At 42.3% G+C, this 24,280-nt stretch overlaps 1 protein-coding gene across 5 annotated transcripts in view; it reads right to left on the bottom strand.

The window, feature by feature from the left end:
- PALM2AKAP2 (PALM2 and AKAP2 fusion) overlaps window positions 1–24,280 on the bottom strand; it is a 331,425-nt gene that overhangs the window by 117,564 nt on the left and 189,581 nt on the right. For all 5 annotated transcript variants that reach the window (XM_041761309.1, XM_041761307.1, XM_041761308.1 and 2 more), the window contains one exon: window positions 14,751–14,836. In XM_041761309.1, the coding sequence (XP_041617243.1) occupies window positions 14,751–14,836 (86 nt within the window). The remainder of the gene's footprint in view (window positions 1–14,750; window positions 14,837–24,280) is intronic.

Raw genomic sequence — 24,280 nt, forward strand, 5'->3', positions numbered from 1 at the left:
CATGCTGGGAGCCCAATGTGGGATTTGATCCCAGGACCCCGGGATCACGTCCTGAGCCAAAGGCAGATGCTCAACCCCTGAGCACCCAGGAGTCCCTCTTTTTCTTTTTAGACCCTGCCTGGTTAATGTTCGGAGCAGGCCCTGCAAACTCAAATACCTTAAGAAGCCTGCTCCTCTGACAGAGAACAGACCCGGGTAAAGCTGCCAGGTACCCCAAACCCTTGGTGACTCCGGGGATGGGCTCAGGCACCCAGGAGCCCTGGGCCACACTGCTAAGTAATTTATAGACCTGCTGAGATAAGATAGGCGGTACTGAGACCAGGGCGGGGTGTTCAGATAGACGACTGCTGCTGCTGCTGCTGCTGCTCCTGCTTTTTATTTTAAGCATTTTCTGTATTTGCTTGGGGTGGGGGAGGGCATAGCAAAATGCCAGAGACAGGAGAATAAGAGCTTGGGGGGAGCACGACATGTCACACAAGCCATGGCCCTCATCTTACAGGATAGCCAAGTGTCCATGAAAGAGAGAGTCTTCGGGAGCCAGAGGCCTGCAGGGAACCCTGTTCACTGTCTCTCTCTGAATCTCACGTGTAAAAGGCAGATCAGAACGTCGACCTTACGTGGTTGCCCTGAGCATAAGGAGATCATCCCCGTACAGCCCTAAGCTCAGGGCCCACTCCAAGGTCAGAACTTGGGGCGTCAGTTGTTAGCGGAGCAAAGGAATCCTAGGTGGGGGACGGAACTTGCACAGAACCACCCAGCAGCACTGACCTCTACCTCCGAAACTAATAATAGAGTGTATGTTAATTAGTTGAATTGACTTTTTTTTTTTTAAGAATAGCAAAAAGGAAAAAAAAAAAAAAAGATCCACCCAGCAAGTCAAAGTCAGGACTCAAAGTTACACCGGCTCACTCACTGTCAGCCCAGCAGTGTGAAGTTCTTTGCTGTAAGTTTGCTTCCTTTGGTCTTTTTATCATTTCTAGAGCAGTCAATAAATAATAAGGAGTGCCCCCGATGGGGGCACCTGGGTGGCTCCGTGGTTGAGCGGCTGCCTTTGGCTCAGGCCATGATCCCGGGGTCCCGGAATCGAGTCCCGCATCGGGCTTCCTTTGTGGGGAGCCTGCTTCTCCCTCTGCCTGTGTCTCTGCCTCTCTACGTCTAGTCATGAGAGCCTGAAATAAATAAACAAATCTTAAAAAAAAAAAAAGCAGTACACGGTGTGGTGAGGGAAAGCCCTGGTTTCAGGGTCAGGGGGACGCCCCCCCCCATCCCCACTGCCCCAGGAGGAAGGCCGCACAGGTGCAGAGGCTGCGGTACCGCCTGTTGGCACCCCGGGCACCAGGACAGCCGTGCAGGCAGTGGAGCTTTAGGCTCGGCTCAGGCCTCTCCATATTCCGTGGTGCTGGACAGGCTGACGACACTGCCACGTACGCGAACACGGCGGGGCAGGCAACGAAGTCTCCACGCTGACACTCTCAGAAGGGGGTGCCTTCAGGGCGCTGTACGCAGAGGGCCCAGTTCCTACAGGAGGGGGCACTACCTGGGGCCAGGGCGGGGATCCTGTGGTGCTGAAGTGGCCAGAGTCAGTGTCCCCCCCACTCTGCCCCCTGCTCCCCTCTTCTTCAGCCTCTGCTCTACCTGCTGCTTTGGTCTGGTTGGCCTTGGGGCCACCCACCTGCCCTGCATCCACCAGCCCTGGAACCCCTCCTGCCTCACACGCTTCCCTCCACCTAGAAAGCCCTTCTCACCTGCCCCGGCCCGTCCAGGCCTTCCCCTTCGAAGGCCTCTTCCTCACTCTGCCCCCAAGGCTGCTGTTCCCCCACCACAAGCTTCTTCCCTCCATTCCCATTATCCTGACCTCCCCTCAGATAGACACATTCCGTTGAGTGCACCCCTAGAATCCTACCTGCAGCTCCTCATGTTCCCTCAAGCATCCATCAAACCCACATATTCCAGCCCAAGTCCTCCCTGCCACTTAGCTCCCCTGCATTTCATGACTTAGGGTCCTGTGGTCCCCATGGCCACCTCTGCCCTCTTCCTCACCGAGGTCCAGCCACTGTGGTTTCTCCTGCTGTCCCTGCTGTCTCTGCACGGCCTAGTCCTTCCTCCGTCCTCACCTGGACCGCTCACTGGCCTCTTAACGGGCATCTCTACCTCCAGCCTCTGCCCATCTTGTCCACTTTCCCAGGGCACCCGAGTGGGCCCCCTACACCACCCTCCAATGGTTCCTCTTGCCAAAATTAAAAGTCCTTCTTATTCAATCATTCATCCATTTTGCAGATATTTATTAAGGTCCTGCTGTATACGAAGCACCACTGCACGTGTCAGGGATGTGGTGGTGCCCAGGCAATGGGACCTCTGAGCCTGGAAGGAGGGTCGAGGTCCTCCTTTCTCAGTAAAACTCCCCTCACTCATTGCTGGAAGATTTCAGCACCTGTCACTCTGCCCACCAACCTTCTGATAGTAAATCCTTACAATAAAATGCTCTTTTTAACTAGTCTATTTGAGGAGGTTTCTAGGAAATTTCTTCTTAAAAACAAAGGACCAACTCACAAAAATAGCCTTTTAAAGGACATTGAATAAAAGAGTTCTTAAACTTTTAGGTAAAAAAAAAAAAAAAGCACTTTTAAAACACCAAATAAACTTGACTTTCCCATAAGGCAAATTCCAAGAAGAATTTGGTATTTCATATGAAAGGATGGACGACCCTTACATTTCTAACATTTACCATGGGTAGATTGGTTGGTCTTTCCTCTTCCCCTCCTGTTACCTACAGTCTTTCCTCTTAAATTCTTTCCTCTTCCCCTCCTGTTACCTGTCAGTCTTTCCTCTTAAATTCTTGAATCACAAACACAGCTCCTTTCAGAAGCATCATTTGCACAAAAAAAGAAAAAAAAAAGTGTGGCTTGAAAGTCACTGATTCCCTCCATGAGGAAAGCTTTTTTTGGGGGTGGGGGTGGGGGTCTTTGCTCTGGATCTGAACTCCAAATGCATGAGATTAACCAGTTCAATGTTTCTGAGAAATGGAAGATCCCTTGTGGACCACAGGCAGGAGGGACATAGGCAGGACCTTCCACAGATCACTTTACCTTACTGTGCCTCAGTTTCCCAATCTTTAAAATAGGGACAATTACAGAGTATCATGATCCTGTGGTGAGTGTAGGATGAGTTAATGCTAACAAAGTCAGGGAACCTACCACCACAGTGGTCTTAGATCAGATCAGCTCTTTTTTTTTTTTTTTTTAAAGACTTACGTATTTATTTATTCATGAGAGACACAGAGAGAGAGAGAGGTAGAGACACAGGCAGAGGGAGAAGCAGGCTCCATGCAGGGAGCCCGACGTGGGACTCCATCCCGGGACTCCAGGATCAAGCCCTGGGCCGAAGGCAGACGCTCAACCGCTGAGCCATCTAGATGAGGCTCCTGGTTGTTAAATTTTAATTAAAATATTTGGGCATGCCTGGGTGGCTCAGTGGCCAATTCTTGATTTCAACTCAGGTCATGATCTCAGGGTTATGAGATCGGGCCCCACAATGGTCTCCGCACTAGGGGTGGAGTCCGCTTGAGGTTCTCCCTCTCCCTGTCCCTTTGCCTTCCCTCCCCCAAGTAAATAAATAGATGACTAGATAGATAAATGAATGAGTAAATAAATAATTTTCCCAATTATAAAAGAAATGTGTCCTCATTGTATGGAAAGCACTAAACCGTGGGCTCTGGAATAGAACAGACCTTGGGCTGCATCCTGATTCCACTCTTAAAGATTCTGTGATCTTGGGAAAATCCCTTACTTCCTCAGAGCATAGATTTCTTCATCTATTGTACCATCAGGACCAGGAGGGTACCTGCCTCACAGTTAGTTGTTAAATGAAATAATGCCGGTAAGATAACATAGTGCCCTTATGAGAGCTAGGAAAGAAGGGAAGGAAAATCTAGAAAGGGAAGAAAGAAGGAAGGAAGAGAAGAAAGGAAGGAAGGAAGGAAGGAGGGAGGAAGAGTGAGAAGAGATAAGAAACAAACAGGAAGATGGGTCAAGATCATCACAGGATGGGGCAGCCCTGGTGGCTCAGAGGTTTAGCGCCACCTTTAGCCCAGGGTGTGATCCTGGGGTCCCGGGATCGAGTCCCAAGTCGGGCTCCTTGCATGGAGCCTGCTTCTCCCTCTGCCTGTGCCTCTGCCTCTCTCTCTCTCTGTGTGTCTCTCATGAATAAATAAATAAAATCTTTAAAAAAAAAAAAAAAAGATCATCACAGGATAAGAAAAGTTTGATGAAGTCCACATGGAGAAAAAAGGTTTATTTTAATAAACTGTCAAATATGATGAAAAATGCTTAGAAACAGGATGCATTTTTTTATTTGAAAAAGAAGAAAGTTTTCTGCCTCTTTTGCAATGCCATTTCTCTGAAGAGGGATTTTCCTATGTCACTCATGCAATAAATATAATATAAACTTGGAAATTTTTTCATTATTTGAGTTTTGTTCGTATTTTCTTTGTAAGAACAAACATTTAAAACACATTAAGAATAACGAAAACAGTGGCTCTTAGTGGGTGAATATTTATCTATTTCTCAACTTTACATAAGCTCTTATTTTCAGAATTTCCAGAGGATCTAGTGACATCAATTTGAAAAGTCACTCTTAAAATCTGAATCTGGTTAAATATGGTACACCTCGTACAAAAGCGTGCAATGCAACATTCAATAAATTGATTTTTTTACCTACAAGTTAACAAATACCATATAACGTAGGAGCGTTGATATCTTAGGAAACACTAAATGAAGAAACCGACCTAAGCTCAGGCCTGGTGGGTATAGTAGTCTAATAAACACTGCAGGACATCTATATGCTGAATTTCTCCAGATTCAATGAAAAGTCTATTTATTCACTGTGGGCCCAGCTTCCCTTATTTACTGAAGAGGCAGTTCTGTTTTATCATATTCATGAATCACCACAGTAGAATGATAAGGAAAATGTAATTAGAATATTGATAGGATGAGGACCCAAGGGCAAATCTGAAAAACAACCAAATCACAGGGATGAAATCTAATCTTATCCCACCAGATAAACTCCAGCTTTGTACTGTAGAACAAATGCAAACAGAACTACATAAAAGCTCCCTTATTGATCAGGGGCTGAGAGACCTACTTTATACATTTGCATACGAACCTTGTCATTTTGTTCTACAAGGCAGAGCAGTGTGACATAGTCATTAAGAACAAGGGCTGCCTGGTTAGATCTGGGCTCTGAGACTCCTTGGCTGTGTCTTTGGGTAAGTTCCTTAGTCTCTCTGTACCTTCCTCTGTAAATTACTCAGAGTACCTATCTCATAGGGTTGTGGGAAGAATCAAATCATAATCATATAATCCTCTAAGGATCCTGGGCAATGGCCAACACATGGGAAGTTCTCAATACGTTAGAATAAATAAATATCTTCTAAAGATATCACTATCCACATTATGAATATTAGTCTCATTATTCATTTCTCTAAACTGAACGAGACTAGAAATTCAGCACATCTGAGATGAAAGCTTACCAGTCTATGAGCATTTGGAGATCATGATGATCCGTTCAATATCCTACCTGCTAGCCCAGTACCCTTTAGGAGAGGGAGTGGGAATTGCAGCAGCAGGGACCTTTTCCTTTTCAGAAATAGACATAAGAGTGCCGAGCTAAATAAATGTCCTGTCTCCATTGGCTCATTTCTGAAGAAACAATGGTTGCAATAACAATAGGCTCCAGTTACACCAAAACAGCCTTGCTCTTGGTATGGAAGCCTTGTTAGTGTTTTGCCCTCTGTTCTCCCAGCCAATCAATCACCTTGTCTGAGCATGTTTTCTCTCTTTACCTACAACTGACACATATGTCATGATTTTGACCAGGTTAACTACAAGCTTTCACTTCAACAGAAAAAACAGCAAGGAGGAAGGCCCTTGGGGGTGGGTAGAAGAGAGATGGAAAGGAAGGCATTTGATCATTTATCTAGAGGAACATTAGGTGCTCACTTAAACAATCTTAAATACTTGTATAATGAAGCAAGATGTTTCTGCCTATAAATCCCACAGATATTCCTGGGATTTACACTCAAGATTCATGAGACCTCTGTGATGTGCTACGTTTCAGAAGGACAACGCTTATTGTAAATGGCCATATGAATAATTTGTTTTTTATTTTTTATTTTTATTTATTTTTTTAAAAAAGATTTTATTTATTTATTCATGAGAATACACAGAGAGGAGAGAGAGAGGCAGAGACACAGGCAGAGGGAGAGGCAGGCTCCATGCACCGGGAGCCCGACTGGGACTGGATCCCGGGACTCCAGGATCACGCCCTGGGCCAAAAGCAGGCGCTAAACTGCTGGGCCATCCAGGGATCCCCCGAATAATTTGTTTTTTAGGAATAACTTGGGGCCATTCTAAATGCTCCCAGACATTCATGATAATTCATTAATAAATGAACTGGATAGGCAAACTCCTGCTTAGGCAGGAACCAGATTGGTGACTTTCCAAGAGCACCAAAGACTAATGACTTCTGCATTTGGTTTGCTTACCTTAGTTCTATGGAAGTCATAGACTTTGGTACTTGCCAATGAGCCCCTCATAAGAAGACAGGCTTATCTGCAAATGGGCTCTGACCTACATGGATAGAGACTATTTCTAGAACTTTATCATCATTAGATGCTGGAATGCTAGAAATGAACATAAGAGGAAATGCACTGGTGTATCCAGGAAATATTTGTGAATGTATCAGAACTTTGACTTGGAATATCCAGGCCACTGTCATCTATTTTAGGAGGTGACCACGCAGAGGGAGGGGAATTTTACCAAGTAATAGAGTTGGTAAAAGTGCAAGAAAATTTTGTCAACATTTTAAAAACTGGGATGATGAAGCTATCTGCAGAAAATGAAATCAGGCCAACTGATAGCTCAGCTAAAATTAAAATTCTAGAATGGGCTTCAGAAAAATCATAACACGCCCAGATTGAGGAAAAGGTAGCGGGTTTTTGTTTTTTTTGTTTTCACTCAAGAGAAACAAACTGGGGACAGTTTCTTATAGTTTCATTTCATAGAGAAACCAATGAGGTATAGATCTTGACCTTGGTCAGGTTTGGAAGCCCTCATTTCTAGAAAAAAAGAAGTCAGGAGAGGTCTGTTGATAGGTTAGCAGTATATTTTATTAACTGAAACTGTATATATTTGTCTGATTTAAAGCTTCATATAACAAATTGTAATCCTCGAATGAAGTCATAGAAAAAAAAAAGATCCCAAACCACAATAATCAAAATGTATTAAGCAATTATCTTCACCTCCTTTGTAACATTCCTCCTGACTAGTTATTCCAGACTTAGCAAATTAAAATATAGGACACCCAGTTAAGTGTAAATTTTAGGTAACCAATAAACAATTTCTTAGGATGTCCCATGCAACATTTGGGACACAATGATACCAAAAATCTATTCATCACTTCTCTAAAATTCAAATTTAATTCAAAGTCCCGTATTTTATCTGGCAAAGCTACTCCTGCTCCATCCTGAGAGCACCCTTGCCTTAGCTAAGAGTAAAACTAATTTGCATTCATAATCTGCAAATTGAGAGGTTAAGCAGTGTCTACCTACCAGGTTCAAATGCTCACTTTGAGAGCTTCGGTAAGTATCTTTACTGTGCCACAGTCGCCACATCTGTAAAATGGGATGATAAAGAGTCTCTCCCTCTCAGGATCAATTTGAGGATTATATGAGATGGTACCTGGAAGGGCCTAACACAGAACTGAGCTCATAGCAAATAATCAATATTAGCTATTATTGTTGGCAAGGGAACACGATGAAGAAATAAAATGGCAAAGAAGCACCTGGATCTTTCCTTTGCCAGGAATATTCCTTATCTTTTCTTAGATAATGAAGAGCTGTCAATGGCTAGGATTTCCTTTATTTTACTTCCATTGTATTTGTCAAATAAGGAGTAACACATAGGAATAATAATAACCAATCTGATCCTGCTTCTTATAGTTTACAGCATGGCCTTTCACATCCATTACCTGGTAACAACGCAAAATGCATATTTCAAAAAAAAAAAAAATTCAAGACAATGATTCTCAAATAGGGAGTATTGTCAAAAGGTAGCCTTTGGGTCTTGGTATGCCTCCCACCCTCTCAGAGATCTACTACTCTAAATGGTTTCAAGGATTAAAAAAATCTACAATAAAAATATTTCCTTTGGCAAGGAAGCAAATTTAGAGCTATCTTTATGTATGTACACAATGTAGAAATGACTTCTGGCCCCAAACGTGTCTTTTTGTCCAGAGCCCCCACACAAAACAATCCTCGGCGTCGTCATCATCAAATACAAAGGGCAATTGGCTCCACACAGCTGGCCACAAAAGGCCCTCAGCAGAATGGCTTTTTAAAAGCCATGTCCAAAGAAAGCTGTAACCTGTGGCCTCTATTCATCACCGGAAGATTCTAAATGCTTTCCCCCTTTTGTAAGGGAGAACATCTGCCCTTCCAGAACAATCTCTCTCCCAGCGCAAGTTTTACATATAGAGAAGCAACATCCTTTTATTTTAACGTTGCTTTCCCACGTCCTTGATTAGGACACATGCCCCCTTTTACATGGTTTTACAGCCAGAATCTCCAACCTGCCTCAGTGGTACCCATCTTGTTTCTTGCCTGAGCACAAGCGAGAAGTATTGTATATGCTGTTAAGTTAATTAAACAAAGAGGCCATTAGACTGAGGTGGCACCATTGCCATGGCCACCTGTGTAAGCAAACCAAAATCTAACCCTATAAATGGCTTCAAGGTAATAAAATCAAAACGCCAAGGACAACCAATCACAAGAACCAATGAGGCTTTAAACCATAGGCAATCAATAATTTCCTTTCTTTTCTTCTGCTTTTTCTCTATAAACATCTGTCCCTGAGTTCCTGTCTTTGGAGCCTTGTTCACCACTTCTGATTTAGCACTGCTTAATTCAAATCGATTTTTGCTCAAACTCTTAAATGTTTAAATATATCTCAGTTTACATTATCTTTTAATAAATGTAAGTAAGTACAAGGTTTCTTTCTGAAAAAAATTCTGGTGTGCCAGGACTTTCTTCACTTTTTTTTTTTTTTTTTACAAATATTTAAGTTTTTAGTATCGTTACATTGAACAAGAGGGCAAGGTACAGAAAGCATTTCAGATTTAGTTGGTGTACATATTTGATTAAAATGACAGCTAAATCACATGATTTCTACTCAGAAGATATTTATCATAGATTGATAGTTTTAACATGATTGATGTAGTTTTGAATAATCATCAAATAAACAAAATTCAAGAGAACAATGCATAGCCAACAGGTGCAATTTCTGGCTCCCAGCAATGCACCCAGCTAAATAAAGCCAAGACACTTCCAGGATGTTGGCACTGGGTAGCTTACTCCACAGAAGAAAGGAAGCCCTTTGACCGACAAATTCCTTTAAAATCTAGCACTAAGCACCTTCCCAGAGCCTTTATTTGCAATGCTACTCTAAACATCTGTAAAGTGATTGCCTTTCTAGCTTCCCTACTCCACAGGACATTAAAATTCTAGATTGGGGTTTAGCCATTTTACTGGCTATTTAAGATTAATGGGATGTACTTAAATTCCCTTGAGAACACAACTAGATATTATTATATATAAAAGGTAACACTGAGGTGGTTGCTGGGAGCTGGAGGGAGGAGGGGATGGGGAATTATTATTTAATGGATACAGAGTTTTAATATGACATAATGAAAAAGTTCTAGAGATGAAGGACAGTGATGTTTGCAGAACAGTATGAATGGCAAAATGCTATAGAACTGTACAGTTAAAAATGGTTAAAGGGGTAAATTTTGTTATCCATGTTCTACCACAATAAAAAAAATGATACACTAATAAAGATCATTATTATTTTTTTAACTGAAACGTGAGGGGAAAATAAGCAGGCAGAAAAGAAAGGAAAAGAAGTAGAAAGAAAAGAGTCTGATGAGCCCACACCCCTACCCAGGGCAGTGGTGGGGCTGGTGGCAGTGATACACTAAAGAGGAAGACTGAGTTGAGGCCCTCCCCCCACCTCTCACCCCCACTCCAGTCTGGAAGAGGATCCCCCACTCAGGAAACATTGACCGAGCACTTGAATGAGAAAGGGTTGTATGTGGTGGAGAATTTATAAACTGAGCCCACCCTTCAGCGACTAAAGTCAATCAAGCCATTAAAAACTTATCCGCAGGGAAGCCTGGGTTCCTTAGTAGTTGAACATCTATCTGCCTTTGGCTCTGGTGGTAATCCCGGGGTCCTGGGATCGAGTCCCACATCCGGATCCCCACAGGGAGCCTGCTTCTCTCTCTGCCTGTGTCTCTGCCTCTCTCTCTGTATCTCTCATGAATAAATAAATAAAATCTTAAAAAAAAAAAAAAAAACCTTATCTGCTTACAAATGGCCAATAAATACATGAAGAGATACTCCACGTCATTACCTGTGGGGAAATGCAAACCGCAAACCAAAACCTTGGTGAATTACCAGGTGACACTCACTAGGATGGTTACAATCAAAACACGGACAAAAGCAAGTAACTGGGATGTGGAAAAAGTAGACCCCTTCTCTGTGGCTGGTGGGAGTATAAAATGGTGCAGCTACTTTGGGTTTTTGTTTCGTTTTTTAAATTTTTTAAATTGGAGTTCAATTTGCCAACATATGGCATAACACCCAGTGCTCATCCCACCAAGTGCCCCCCTCAGTGCCCATCACCAGTCACCCCAAGCCCCCGCCCACCTCCCCTTCCACTACCCCTTGTTCATTTCCCAGAGTTAGGTGTCCCTCATGTTTTGTCACCCTCACTGATATTTTCACTCCTTTCCCTTTATTCTCTTTCACTATTTTTTATATTCCCCAAATGAATGAGACCATATAATGTTTGTCCTTCTCCAATTGACTTATTTCACTCAGCATAATACCCTCCAGTTCTATCCACGTCGAAGCAAATGGTGGGTATTTGTCGTTTCTAATGGCTGAGGAATATTCCATTGTATACATAGACCACATCTTCTTATCCATCATCTTTCGATGGACACCGAGGCTCCTTCCACAGTTTGACTACTGTGGACACTGAAAATGGTGCAGCCACTTTGGAAAACAACCTGATAGCTCCTCACAAAGTCAAACATACATTTACCACATGACCCAGCCATTCCACCCCGGGGCCTTAGGCACGACACATGAAAACACGTGTCCACGCAAAGACCTGCATGTGAACATTCACAGCAGCATTGTTCATAATAGGCAACAAGTGGAAACAAGCACAAAGTCCATCAGCTTGTGAAAGCACTAAGAAACAAAGCAAAGCACTGGTAAACCCATTAAATGAAATACTACTCAGTGCTAAAGGAAATGAGATACTGGTTGAGGATACAGCATGGATGAATCTCAAAAACACCATCTACGTGAAAAAAAGCCAGACATAAAAAAACCACAATGTTATATGATTCCATTTATGAAATGTCCAGAACAGGTAAATCTATAGAGACATAAAATATGCAAGTGTTTTCTTGGGATTGTGGTGGGAATGGAGATTATCTCATACATGGCATGTGGAATCTTATGGAAGTGATGAAATGTTATGAAGTTGGATGACGGGGATGGTTGGTAAATTTAAGAATTATTCAATTAGGGGCACCTGGGTGGCTTAGTCTGTTAAGCATCTGACTCTGGGTTTTGGTTCATGTCATGATCTCAAGGTCGGGAGATTGAACCCTATACGGGGCTCTGTGCTCAGTGGGGAGTCTGCTTGAGATTCTTTCTTCCTCTCCCTCTGCCCCTCCCCCTACCATGATCAATCTAGAGATTTATCTTCATTTGTTCATTCATAGATTTGTTCATTCAACAAATACTGACAGTTGCACACGACGTGTTAGACACTCCACCAGGTGCTGCAGATGCAACGCCCTTTAGGAATCACATTCCAGGAGAGGAGCCTGCACGTTACACGTTGACATCTGTGGGTATTCATGTGACTGGCTCAGAGGAGTACTAGGTTCAGCGAAAGCATGTTAACAATTAAGATTGATCAGAAAGTGGTGCTATGTGAGGAGATAATATTTGAGCCCAAGAATACAAAGAGAAGTTAACTAGGTTGGGAGAGAAAGAGGGAGAGAGGGGGAGAAAGACCAAGGAGGCAGTGAATAAAAGTCACAGGGTTTTAAACAGTAGAGCACCTGCTGGAGTTTGGTTTAGGTGCTCAAGGCAATGGGAAGGCCAGCAGGGCTGAAGCGGAGGGATGTCATCCTGTTGGCCTTTTGAAAGGATCGCTCTGGCTACAAATAGGCTGGGTAGAGAAGGCAAGGATGGGTACAGAAAGACAGAGTGGAAGACAAGGCCAGAAACAAAATTGCAGTTAGAGTAAGGAAATATGGAAAGCCAGGAGGAGATGCCTGGGCCTTGCTCAGTGTTCAAAAGGAATGGAATCAAAGGGTTTTGAACAAGGAAGTCCTTTCTCATGCTAGTTGGAAACTGGAGAACCAGGAGCAGTGACAGGGTTCATGGAGCCATACAGCTTTAGCTGTATGCTGAGACAATGTTTTCCCCAAAAAACTCTGTATTTTTACTGTTGTTTTTTATACACTGCTGCAAGTGATTCTCAGAGTCACACAAGTTTTAGAAAATACCGATCCATCCCTTTTTTAAAAAACCAATGTTTAGACATGCAGCAAAACAGAATAAGGTGTAACATAGACGCTATACTGAAATGAGTGCCCTTTTCTTCTAGTGAACAGTGGTAAGTGTTCACCAATAGATGAATGGATAAAGAAATATATAATGGAATATTACTCAGTCATAAAAAAGGTTGAGATCTTGCCGTTTGTGACAACATGGATGGACCTAGAGGGTATGATGCTAAGTGAAATAAGTCAGACAGAAAAAAAAAAATAGTGATTGCTGTATAATTGGGAAAACCAAAGGCGAAGATCTAAACAGAAGTAGTTCCCTATGTTATATCCACCAGAGGTTTCACAAATTCTTTAGTGAGAAGCAATTGGTATTAATAGAGGAACTTAATCTTATTTGTAGGAATTTACTGGTATATTTAAATATACTTCTGTTTTGTTTAACTTTTTAAAGTGTATGGTGTCCAGTCTTCAGAGCAGGTTCAGTTCAACAGAGAACTAAAAATCCTCTGTTACACATTCCCAGTTGTTTATTAAAGAGAAGAGAAAGAGAGATCAAGACTGACATCTAAACTGGCTAGACCCAAATACAACTTACTCAGGATCCTGGTTCCAAGGATCAGCAGACTGATTAAGTAGCAACCTTACAAAAATGGGAGTTGGCCAAGACTTGCTTCTACCGGAATACGCCATTTGCTTTTACAAAACAAACTCTCGTCTTTCTGATCATTTAAATGTCTGCACTACATCTGCAGCTCACTAGCAACACATTTTAGGAACACATACTTCAAAGGACGACAGGCTCCAAAAGGGCAAATCTACGTCCATCGAGTTCATCCACCTGTCTCTCTCTCTCTGTCCAATACGGTCATAGACACAAATTTCTGTCTTTGCAATAATAGCCAGTGGGACACTAACACACCATTGAATCTACATTATTGTCTTGCAATTTCAGCTAAACATTATAATTATAAGCAAATGAACTTTCAGTGCTGAATCGTTATTGTTTAGATTAGTTGACTTTTTTGACCACTCAGGCTACTATCCCATCTCTCATTTAATTTGACTGTGGCATTTTTGTTTGCTCTCTAACATTTTAAACATAGATAACATAAGCCCAGCCTCCACATTACAAAGGAAAGCTAGAATAAATTCATCCTGTATATTCTTTTGTACAACCTCTACTAATAAATCCAGGAATGGAATATCTCTAGGTAAATCTCAATATAAAAAGGGATACCACTTGGGGTACCTGGCTGCTTGTCAGTGGAGCAAGTGACTTTTGATCTTGGGGTCATAAATTCAAGCCCCATGTTGGGCCTAGAACTTACTAAGAAAAATGGTGGGATACTACTTTTGGTTTTTCAATGAAAAGTTTGTAAGTTGCCTAGATTTAAACTCTAATCATTCAAGCAAAAATGTTAGCAAGCCCTCCAGCTCCCAGCTTCTGTTAATTGAAACATAAACAGAATTTCAAGAAGGAAGAACCATTCCTTTGTGTCTAATCTATTAATAGAGGGGAAGTTGTTGAATCTGATAAATTTTGCTATGGATTCCTTAATCTAGGCAATGATTATAAACTCATGCATTTAATTTGAACAGTGATAATTAGGTTGGTTTCCAGATGACTCATTTTGTAAGCTTTTGGCCACTGGTGTTCCAGCTGGAGTGGGCCACATGCTGCCTTCCCACTGGTATCACTGGAAATCTTGAGTCAAGATCAAAGCTACTCCATGCCTCTCTGACCTTTCTTCACAATGCACAGTGGGGCCTGGTTTCTCAGCTCATTATCCTCAGATTTGCTCTACTGTGCCCATGGGGTTACCACTTGCAGACAACCTACATGCAGATATTCTCTGGAGACCCTGCAACAAGCCCATTGGAATTCACACCTTGGATTCTAGCTTTCAGGTGGTTTCCTAATCCAGATGCCAAATTTCAGAAAATCTTACGTCTAGCTGACTCACGGAGGCTCCAATGAATAGAGAGAGAGACCCAGCAGGTTGAGGGACAGTGCTCATTTTGTCCCTAGAAGTCTGCCATAGGTTTGTTTTCCTCTAGAGACGTACTTTGAGAACCAAACTAAAGAAAGGATCTCTTACCTTGATAGTCATGTCTGCATTGGATGTTTCTGTGGTATCTGAGACTGCCTCATCTCCCTTTAGCAGCATAGTCTCCCACCCGACTCCTGAGAAAACAAAAACAAACAAAAAAGTGAAATTTGAGCCAAGTGCATTCAGCTGACATGGATAGCCACCTAACCAACATTTTGCAGATTCCAACTCCATGTGTGTTATAAAGGAAACCGATGTCGCTCCAGTTCACCTGCGGGGCAGTTTCTGGGAAAGCACAGAAGCACTTTCAAAAGTGTGGCCAGTCAATACCTCCCATGTTTTGACTTAATCTCCAAATTTGGAGTCCACTGTCCAATGGATTGTCCTGTAGACAGTCCCATGCTCAGTCCAGAGTGGAGAAGTGGTTGGAATGAACTCTTCCAGAACCCAGCCCTCATACTGAGCTCTTTTTGGGGGGGCTCACAGTGAATCCTGGGACATAGAAATGCACACATCTATAGAGCTGACTCCAGATTGTTCACTGCCCTAGATTCCACACACATACTGGAAATGATTGAGGGGTTATATTCACTTTTAAAATCTATATTTGTTTTCTCTTCAAGTCTTGATAAAGATTTATATTCCTTTTTTCTTAAACTGTCAGGTGATCTCTAAGAGTAGACACATGGCAAGATACAGGGTTTTGCTCTCTTCAACTCAAAAAGGAGATCCGGGGTTGGTGTTCAGAAATACCCATGAATACAATACAGTCAAACTCTACTGGTTCAGATGCAGTTATGTGTGTGAATCCAGGTGGAATGGTCTTTATTAGAGAAATGTTTGAAGTAATGACAATTATATTTTTAAAAACGCATTTATTGCAGATAAAGTCATCTTCTTAAAAGCTAAAAACACAATACTTAGTAAAGTTTTTAAGGGACTACTTTAACCAGTAGAAACAAATTTTATAATGGGTATAATAACTTCCTGCTGGGATATGAATGCTCATAGCCTAAAGTATTAAAAAGATTGTTTTCTTAAATAGGTTAAAATTAGCTTTGTGGTATTTGCTTACACTGCTGATTGCCTTAACAAATAATTTTGTCTAAGGGTAACTCAAGGACAATATTCATCCTGGAATCCTGTGTGAATAGCTCAAATTCAAAAACTTCAATTATCTAGCATTATGTTAAGTCAGGATTGGCAAACATTTTCTGTGCCACACAGTAAATATTTTAGGCTTTGTGGTCATGCCATTTCCGTTGCAACTTCTCAAGCTGCCACTGAAACAGCCAACAGACAACACATAAACAAACGGGCATGGCGAAGTTCCAATAAAACTTTATAAAAACAGCCACTGGGCTAGATTTGGCCCATAAGATGTACTATAGCAGATGGACAGTGAGGATGGTTGCACCACACTGTGATTGTATTTAATGCACAGAACTATATACTTCAAAATGGTTACAATGTGAGTTTTATGTTATGTATATTTTACCACAATAAAAAAAACATTTTGCAAAAAAAAAAAAACATTTTGCTAAGCAATACTCAGATTTTCAATTTAACTGATACTATAATTACCCATTGAGTTGGTATACCATTACTTAACTATTTCTAAAATGTTGGATATTTAGGTCACTTCTAATTTCTCATCTGTATAGATAATGCTAAAATGAGTACCTCTTTGTCTAAATGCTTTTCTTCTCACAAATAATATCCTTCAATAGGACTCCTAGGCAAAAAGTATGCATACTTTTAAGGCTAATGGCATGTGTTCCCATATTGCTTTGTAAAACAGTGATGCCAGTTTTACAATACCAATAACAATATATTATGTAGTGATTTTGCTATTATCATCACTTGCTCAATAATGTTATCATTAAACAAATTGTGTGGTAGTGGAAAATTATTTTTTAAGTTGTAGATACACAAGATATTCATTAGAGTATTCTATATGTTTTTGTGTGTGGTATCGTAATGATTTTTGTGCCAATTTGTATTCATGCAATAAAAATGATACAATAATTTTTTTTTAATTTTTATTTATTTATTTATGATAGTCATACAGAGAGAGAGAGAGAGAGAGGCAGAGACACAGGCAGAGGGAGAAGCAGGCTCCATGCACTGGGAGCCTGATGTGGGATTCGATCCCGGGTCTCCAGGATCGCGCCCTGGGCCAAAGGCGGGCGCCAAACCGCTGCGCCACCCAGGGATCCCTACAATAATTTTTTTAAAAGATACTTTACCAGCTTTTGTCCTAAACCAAAAAACCAGAGATATGTATAAGAAAGATTGTTATACTCCAGCATTTCTGTAGAGACCAATTGGACAAACCAGATGGTGAAACAGAAACAATTTTTGCATGACATTTTTAAGAAACTAATATGAGATTAATTAAATTTTAATACTTTAGCATCAATTACATTATGTTATAACCTGGATCCTGGGGAGCCTCATTTTATATGACATATGCACAATGGATTGCTTAAGACCCATCCACTCAATTTATTGCAAGGTGCAAATAGTTGTCTCTCACTAGGTTGTAGAAATTGGGTCAGTTTCATGAGCTGCCCTACAGTTTCCTCTAGGGAAATTGCTGTAAGGAGGTTGTCAGCTTTTTCTTTCTTTTTTTTTTTTTTTTTTGTCAGCTTTTTCTTAAATGCATTTTTCTGGGAAAGCTATCTTTGCTCCTACATGAATGGATTATTTCCCTGACACACCTTGCATCCAACAGACTAAGAGCCCCTCTTGGTTTAAGCCACTGTTGGCACCTGTCAGATCTGGCTGGCAGAGAGATACAGATGTTGGGCACAATGGACAATTATATGAAATTTACTTAATGGAATAGTTTGAATTATCGTTCAGCAAATATTCATTCCCTTCTTTTCCCACTGTGGGAGAAATTTTCTTTCCTGTTCCACTGGTGTTTGCTTTGGCCAGTGGGATCTTAGTGGACATAACACAATCAAAGGTTTGAAATGCACTATAGCATAAGGAGGACAAGCTCCAGTTGGCCTGCAAGGGACTAGGAGTCATGGGGAACAAACCTGGACACCCCCATCAGCATCTTAGAGCTAAGTCAAGTCTTGATCAATCAAACCCTAGCCCAGCTGCACATGCATTACAATAAAAGCTACTGAGTTTGGGGATGAAATGTCAAGCAGCATTATTGTAATAGTAACTAATAGATATACCCCATAAGCAAAATTATACATGAAACTCATTTTGGATAAACCACTTTTATCTTTATTCAAATGTAATTCCCTTTCCTGCATAGAAATTTCAGTTGTAAGTACTGATTCCCATCTCCCCCTCTCTCTCTTCACATATATATATTATTTAAGTAGGCTGTACACTCAATGTGGGGTTTGAGCTCACTACACTGAGATCAAGCATTGCACGCTCTACCAACTGAGCCAGCCGTACCTGAAGACAACAGTTTAACTTAGATGACCTATCATTTGATGGCAAGAGTAAGAGGAAATAGACCCAACATTTCAATTTTAAAATGTTATTAATCCTAACAAGAAGTTGTGAGGGCAGGAAAATGATATGTTATATGCCAGAGGCAAAATTCCTTCCAGAAAGAAAACTGAGTTATGGGTATGATGGGCCCCACATCATGGAAGTAGGAAAAAAAAGAAAGAGGTCCATTTAGAAGAAGGAGAGAACCTGAAAGATGCTGGGATGAGAACTGGCAGTAAGAATTTCCAAGGGCAATAAAAAGGACTTTTGAGAAGAGCCAAGATGTTTAAACATCAATTTATAATTTTTCATAGTGCCGTCTCACGACTTGATGCTCCCCTCAGTCTCAAATGGAGACAGAGTGGAGTCTGTTCAATGTAAGTGTCTTGTGTTGGTGTTATTTTGTAGAAACAGAATGAGGATCTCCGGATGGAGAGAAGAGAATGGCCATGTGCACATAGGAGCTCCCTGTAAAAAGTAGAATCTAAGGAGGACATGTTGATAAGAATCTGGGATAGGGTATTAGACCTGAATATATACAACAGAGCCTTGGGTCAATTTTATTTGAACACCAAAGGGCAGCAGACCCTCCCATCCTGAGGACTTGGAGAAGCAAGATGATTAATGTTTCTTAGTAGGAGGATGCTCATGCATGTAAAAATGCCACTACTGTTTCCACAATGGTGATTTCCATAAGACCAACGTGTAAGTGCATTGCACCACAAATCGGCAGGGGGATAGCTTGGAATGCTTGTTTGAGATCCTTCCGCTCTAGGGTTTTATCAATGACTGTCAACATCTGCTGTTATGTCCAAGTTCCTGAGATGAATTTCCACTCAACTAAGGTCAGTATTTAAAACAATAGCACAAACATTTCACAGGTCAGACGTATAATTGCAAAAGACAACACATTCTAGACTGATGCATTTCTATTATTAGTCAGTTATGTAAGCACAGTCACCTCTGATTTCAGGGGACGAACCTATATAAAGAATTGGACCAAAGAATTTTGATAATTGATAATTATATATATATTTATATTTATATATACTACTTTACATATTATACTTCCACACACTCTACTTCCAAATAACTTTTTTCTCTTTTGTCCTCTTTCCCTGTTCTCAAGTTCTTATTTATAATTTCTTTGAGAAGGGAAAGCATATTTTATATTATTTCTATAATCTCTAGATTAAAATAACATCTTTCTCCAAAAAGAGAACAGGCTTACATTTCCGAGTAGTGGGAAAAATTGAGACCTGTCTAGTTATAGCTGAGATATGCTTATAAATTCCCCATTAGGGACAGTTGTATAACAATCTTTCAGGAATAAGTAAAATCAGCCAACCAATTGTTGCTTTTTATACATCTCCTCACTTAGCCCACAGTCAGATGAAGAAATCCATTAGCCCAAGTTTCCAGTTCCCTAGCACCACATCTCTGGTCTCCATGCACAGGATGCACTCCATTAACTGGCATGGCCTCTCTCTTTGATTCCTGCTGGGAATAGCACATATGCAGTTGACAGAGTAGCACAAGCAGAAGAAAGGAGGCTGAGCTCCAGGCCTGGCCGGAGAAGCCAAGGGCACACATGAGGATCTGCAAGATGGAGGATTTGGGATGGTAGCACAGCAGCCATGAGAGCTTGAGCATAGTAAGCTGCAGACAACACATCTTTTGTGTTTGAACAAAGGGAAACAGGACCAGACTGAACAGAGAAGAGGACAAGCTGCTAAGAAGGCTTGTTGAGGAAGCAATCAATGGAACTGCAGAGAATACTGGATGATTTCCTTATTTCTGATTCTGGTTAGTACTAAAAAATAATAAAAGTGAAAAAGAAAAGATCAGAGACCTAGAGGGAGAGGGCAGCACTGTACAGGAGGGTGTTGGCTATACCTAGACCCCCAAGGACCACTGTGCATTGCTAGGTAAAAGCAGAGTAAGGAAGAAAGTCAAGTCGATACAGACCCTTATGTACAAGAGAGTGGACTTTTGCTCTAGCTCATCTGTCCACACGGATTTTAGATTGTTGGGCAAAGTGGATCATTAGTGATGCTCACCAAATATTTCTAGTTCCTTCCTCTTGTGCACACATAACAGAATTTCACTTCCTGGCCTCCTTAGAATTGGTGGCCATGTGACTAGTTCTGGCTGATGAGTGTGGGCAGCAGTGGCATCTATCACTTCTAGGCAGGAGCATGTAATTGCTGATGCAGGGCCCTCCAGAGCACCTTCTCTTCTACCATGGTGCGTGGTAATGTTCTAGATAGTGTGATTCTGTTAGCCTGAGTCCCAGAGTGAGAATAACACAAAGCAGAGACACAGCCAAGCCAAAATGGCCATGTAGGATGAGTGAGAACTAAACCTTTAATGTTTTGAGACATGGGGATTGGGAGTTGTGTATTACAGTAGCGTAACCTAGCCCAGCCTGAGGAGAGGACGGAGCTCTTCCAGACTTGCCTTCCTCATCAACTTCCAGTTCTCATCATAGAGAGTTTTTAGATAAATCTGTGCTCTATTGCCTAAATCAATCCTCTCATTTAAATTTTGTCTCTGCAACCAGGCTATAATGATCCATACCTTTTACTTTTTTGAACCACCCTATTTCCATTATGCCCAGAGCTTATTGCATTGGTTAGTTGTATCTCATGAAGGATTTACGTTCTAAAGACAAAAGACCTCATCCTGAAGAGTCAAAACCACTCTTGAAAATTCCTTAAATCTCCCATATAGTCCAAAATAGCACCATCCTTCAAGAAAACCCAACAGAGCCACTTTTTGTTCCAGCTTCGGAACAGTCCGTTTCCTTTGTTAAGTACCAGATGATGCTGTTGGCTTCTGCTAAGGATCACATTGTACAAAAAATAGAGATCCGGAAACTGCAGAATTTCTCAGGGTTTGGAGATACTCGGATGGAGAGGTAGAAGAAAAGACCAGCTGGGTGACAGCAGATGAACACTTGCCTTCTCATCCCCACACTAGAGTGTACCATTTAGAGTGCTTTTGGCTGCAGGTAACAGAAAGCCTACTTCATAGATGATTAAACAACAGAGGAGTGGCTCATGGAACAAGAAGTCCCAAGGTAGTGTGGCACCAGACGTTGTTGGCTGATTCAACGGCTCCATGGCCTCAGGGCCTCTTTGTCTCAGTTTGACCTCTGCCGTTCTCTTGACCTTCTTCCATAGTCCCAAGATGGACATAGCAGTTCTATGTGTCATGAAAACATCCAGAGGCAGGAAAAGGGAGGAGTAAATACACTTCCACAAAAGCACCCTCCCAACATACCCAAAATCTCACTGGTCAAAAACGTAGCATTAGTCTATCTCTAAACCAGCTGTGGAATATGCAAATGGAATTCTCAAAATTGGCTTGGAGCTAATTAATCAGGATTTACTTCCGAATCAGGCCTTCCCTGGTCAGCATTCTCTTAACACACAACCACTCGGAGGATGAACAAAGGAACAAAACAGGATTATGGCCAGCAAGAAAGAAGGGGGACAGGTTGATGGCTATCGGACAAGCAACCAGTAGGGTCTGACAGGCACACAGATTGGAATGTCAGTCATAATCTCTGATACTTTTTAAATGCCTATTTTTCTCTCATTATTTTAGCTAGAAATATATATTTGAATTCATATAAGTTAAAAACACAGGTGATGCCAGTACTCAGCCTTGCTGTATAGTGGCAGCTCCTTGGTGAGGTGTCCAAAGTGACATCGTGGCCTTCTCCCTCCACTGTGAATTCATAGCTCTGCTCTTTAGGGCATTCAATGGTGCCTGAGCAGGGAAAGCCCTTAATTGTGTCTGGCTGACAGCATTGGCTCATCGATGATGCCTGAGAGGGTGCTTATCAACTAGCTTGTAAGCACTTGGGGGCAGGGAGTGGGCCTAATACCCAGTTAGCCTCCCCAGGTGTCTGTTAAATGAGAAGTGTGAGTTTTGGGCAGCCAGGCTGGAGAGATCAGAGCTTCAGGGTAGGGCATGGGGTGAGAGCAGAGATGCTGAGGGAAAGGGTATGGAGGGCATTAGAAACAGCAGCACTGTTGCTCTAAATGCTAAAGAAACAAACAGGCTGTCATTGGTCCTATCCTTCCCTCAAACCAGGCAAGGCCTTATGGCCCTATCACTTGCCAGCAAATCTAGAGATAGGGAGCATGCAGAAGTATAGTTATCAGACATAAAACATATGGGTGGTGGGACTCTGAGGACTTTGAGTAATCTCCACACCCTATGTGGGGCTTTAATTTACAACCCCGAGACCAAGAGTTGCATGTTCCACTGACTGAGCCAGCCAGGCCCCCTAAGGACCTGAGCACTGAAGTTGGGGCCATCCATTCACCAGCCCCACCTCACCCTCAGTCAGTGCAATGAGGGCCAGCATGTAGCAGAGGCTCATTAAATGTTCCCCAAATTGAATTGGAGTCGGAAGGGGCCTGGAGCTGACTGAGCTGCTTTCTCATCAGGATAGAAAGCTCCTCTACAATGTCCTTAGCCTCTACGTGACCTCTTCCTGGGCACCTTCCTTACCACCACCCCAGGTCATGCTGATTAGACAGCCGGAATGTCTTAAGAACAGCTGAGCCACAAACAGATTGGAGAAAAGGGAGTCTAGTCAATGGACCTATGTCACTTGGCTTAAGGAGAGAACAGGGGACACAGCAGAGTCCTCAAATGCCAGGAGAGGGTCCCTTTTGTTTGTGGGGACTTTGGTGGATGGACCCTGCTCAGACGTGGCCAACCTTCCTATCCGTCCTGGCTGTTCTCCTCGTTACACCTATGCCTCAGCCCTCATCAACCCACTGACCCACACACAGCCCCAGACCTGCAGGGAAGTCTAGAGTCCAGCCTTCTGTGTTTCCAAGAGAGAACTGAGACCTGAGACAGAAAGGAATGGGAGCAGCTCCCAGGAAGTTGCTGAGCTGGGACCAGAAGAGACGAGATTGCCTGATTTCCTAGACTAGGATTCTTCCTGGGGCCCAAATTCGGTCAACCCCATTTTGCAAACAAAAGATCCACCCACTATGAGAGCATTTAGTCTGATCATAACGAAAAGAATGGGGCTAGGGGCCTGGGTCCCACCTCTCTCTTCTTCACCCACCCAAGTTTCTGCACCAAGTGTGTCAGGACAGAGACTCACTCAGATATTTCTTTTCTGGTAATTGCCTTTGGCTATTCTTGGGTTTTAAAAATCTCACTTGGTTCTCGAAGGAGTTCTCAGAAGGGTGGTTATTAAAGCTTAGCGGAACTGCAGAACAATGATTTGCCTTTAAACACTTGGCTTTGGGAAACCCCACCCAAGGATAAGCTGATGGGGCCTGCTTCCTCTGGAGGGAGAGTCCTGCCAGGGGCTGGAGGAGCGAGGCAGGATGTGGCCCCAGCCCAGCCCGGCCCAGCCCACTTCAGGTGGAAGCTCATCTTTGAGCCTGAGACCTAGCATTCTCTTTCATGGGACAGATGGAAGTGTCAGGCCCCGGGGCCTCCAGAAGCCATGGCGGCAAGGGCAATTTCCCCTTTCTTGGTTCCTCTCCTTGAGAAGACACCATTAGGAAAGAAAAGGTCCACCTCTTAGATGAGCAGTTATTTTCCTCAAACTCATCCAGAGTTCAGTGAACCTTTCCCCACCTGTATATTCCTGTGTAAGGGACACCTCTCTGGGTTCTTCCCAGGGGCAGATGTTCAGGCTGCTCAAAGATGCACAAAGAAAAACCTCAGTGTCTTTCTTGACCAGTGTGCCCCCCTCCATGGCTTCTTGACCCCATTGTTGTCCCTCCAACATGGACACAATAAAACCAGGCATGACAACTAAACTGCCCTGGAGATGTACTATGGGTCAAATGCTTTATCTTTATGTGTAACATCACATTCAATCCTCATACAATACAGGTACACGAGACAGGTACAATACTAACCCCACTTTACAGATGAGAAACTGAGGCTCAAAGGACTGAAAACTGAACCATTAAGTAAGGGAACCAATACTTAATCCAAGCGCTCTGATCTCAGAGGCTATTTTCTTAACCAGTATACCTTATTACCACCCAAAAGATGAGTATTTCTTTCATTTTCAGAGATAGGAGAGCAGGAAACTGGAGGACATATTGAAAAAAAAA

This window comes from Vulpes lagopus, chromosome 7 (assembly GCF_018345385.1).
Source record: "Vulpes lagopus strain Blue_001 chromosome 7, ASM1834538v1, whole genome shotgun sequence".
In the NCBI taxonomy this organism is placed as follows: domain Eukaryota; kingdom Metazoa; phylum Chordata; class Mammalia; order Carnivora; family Canidae; genus Vulpes; species Vulpes lagopus.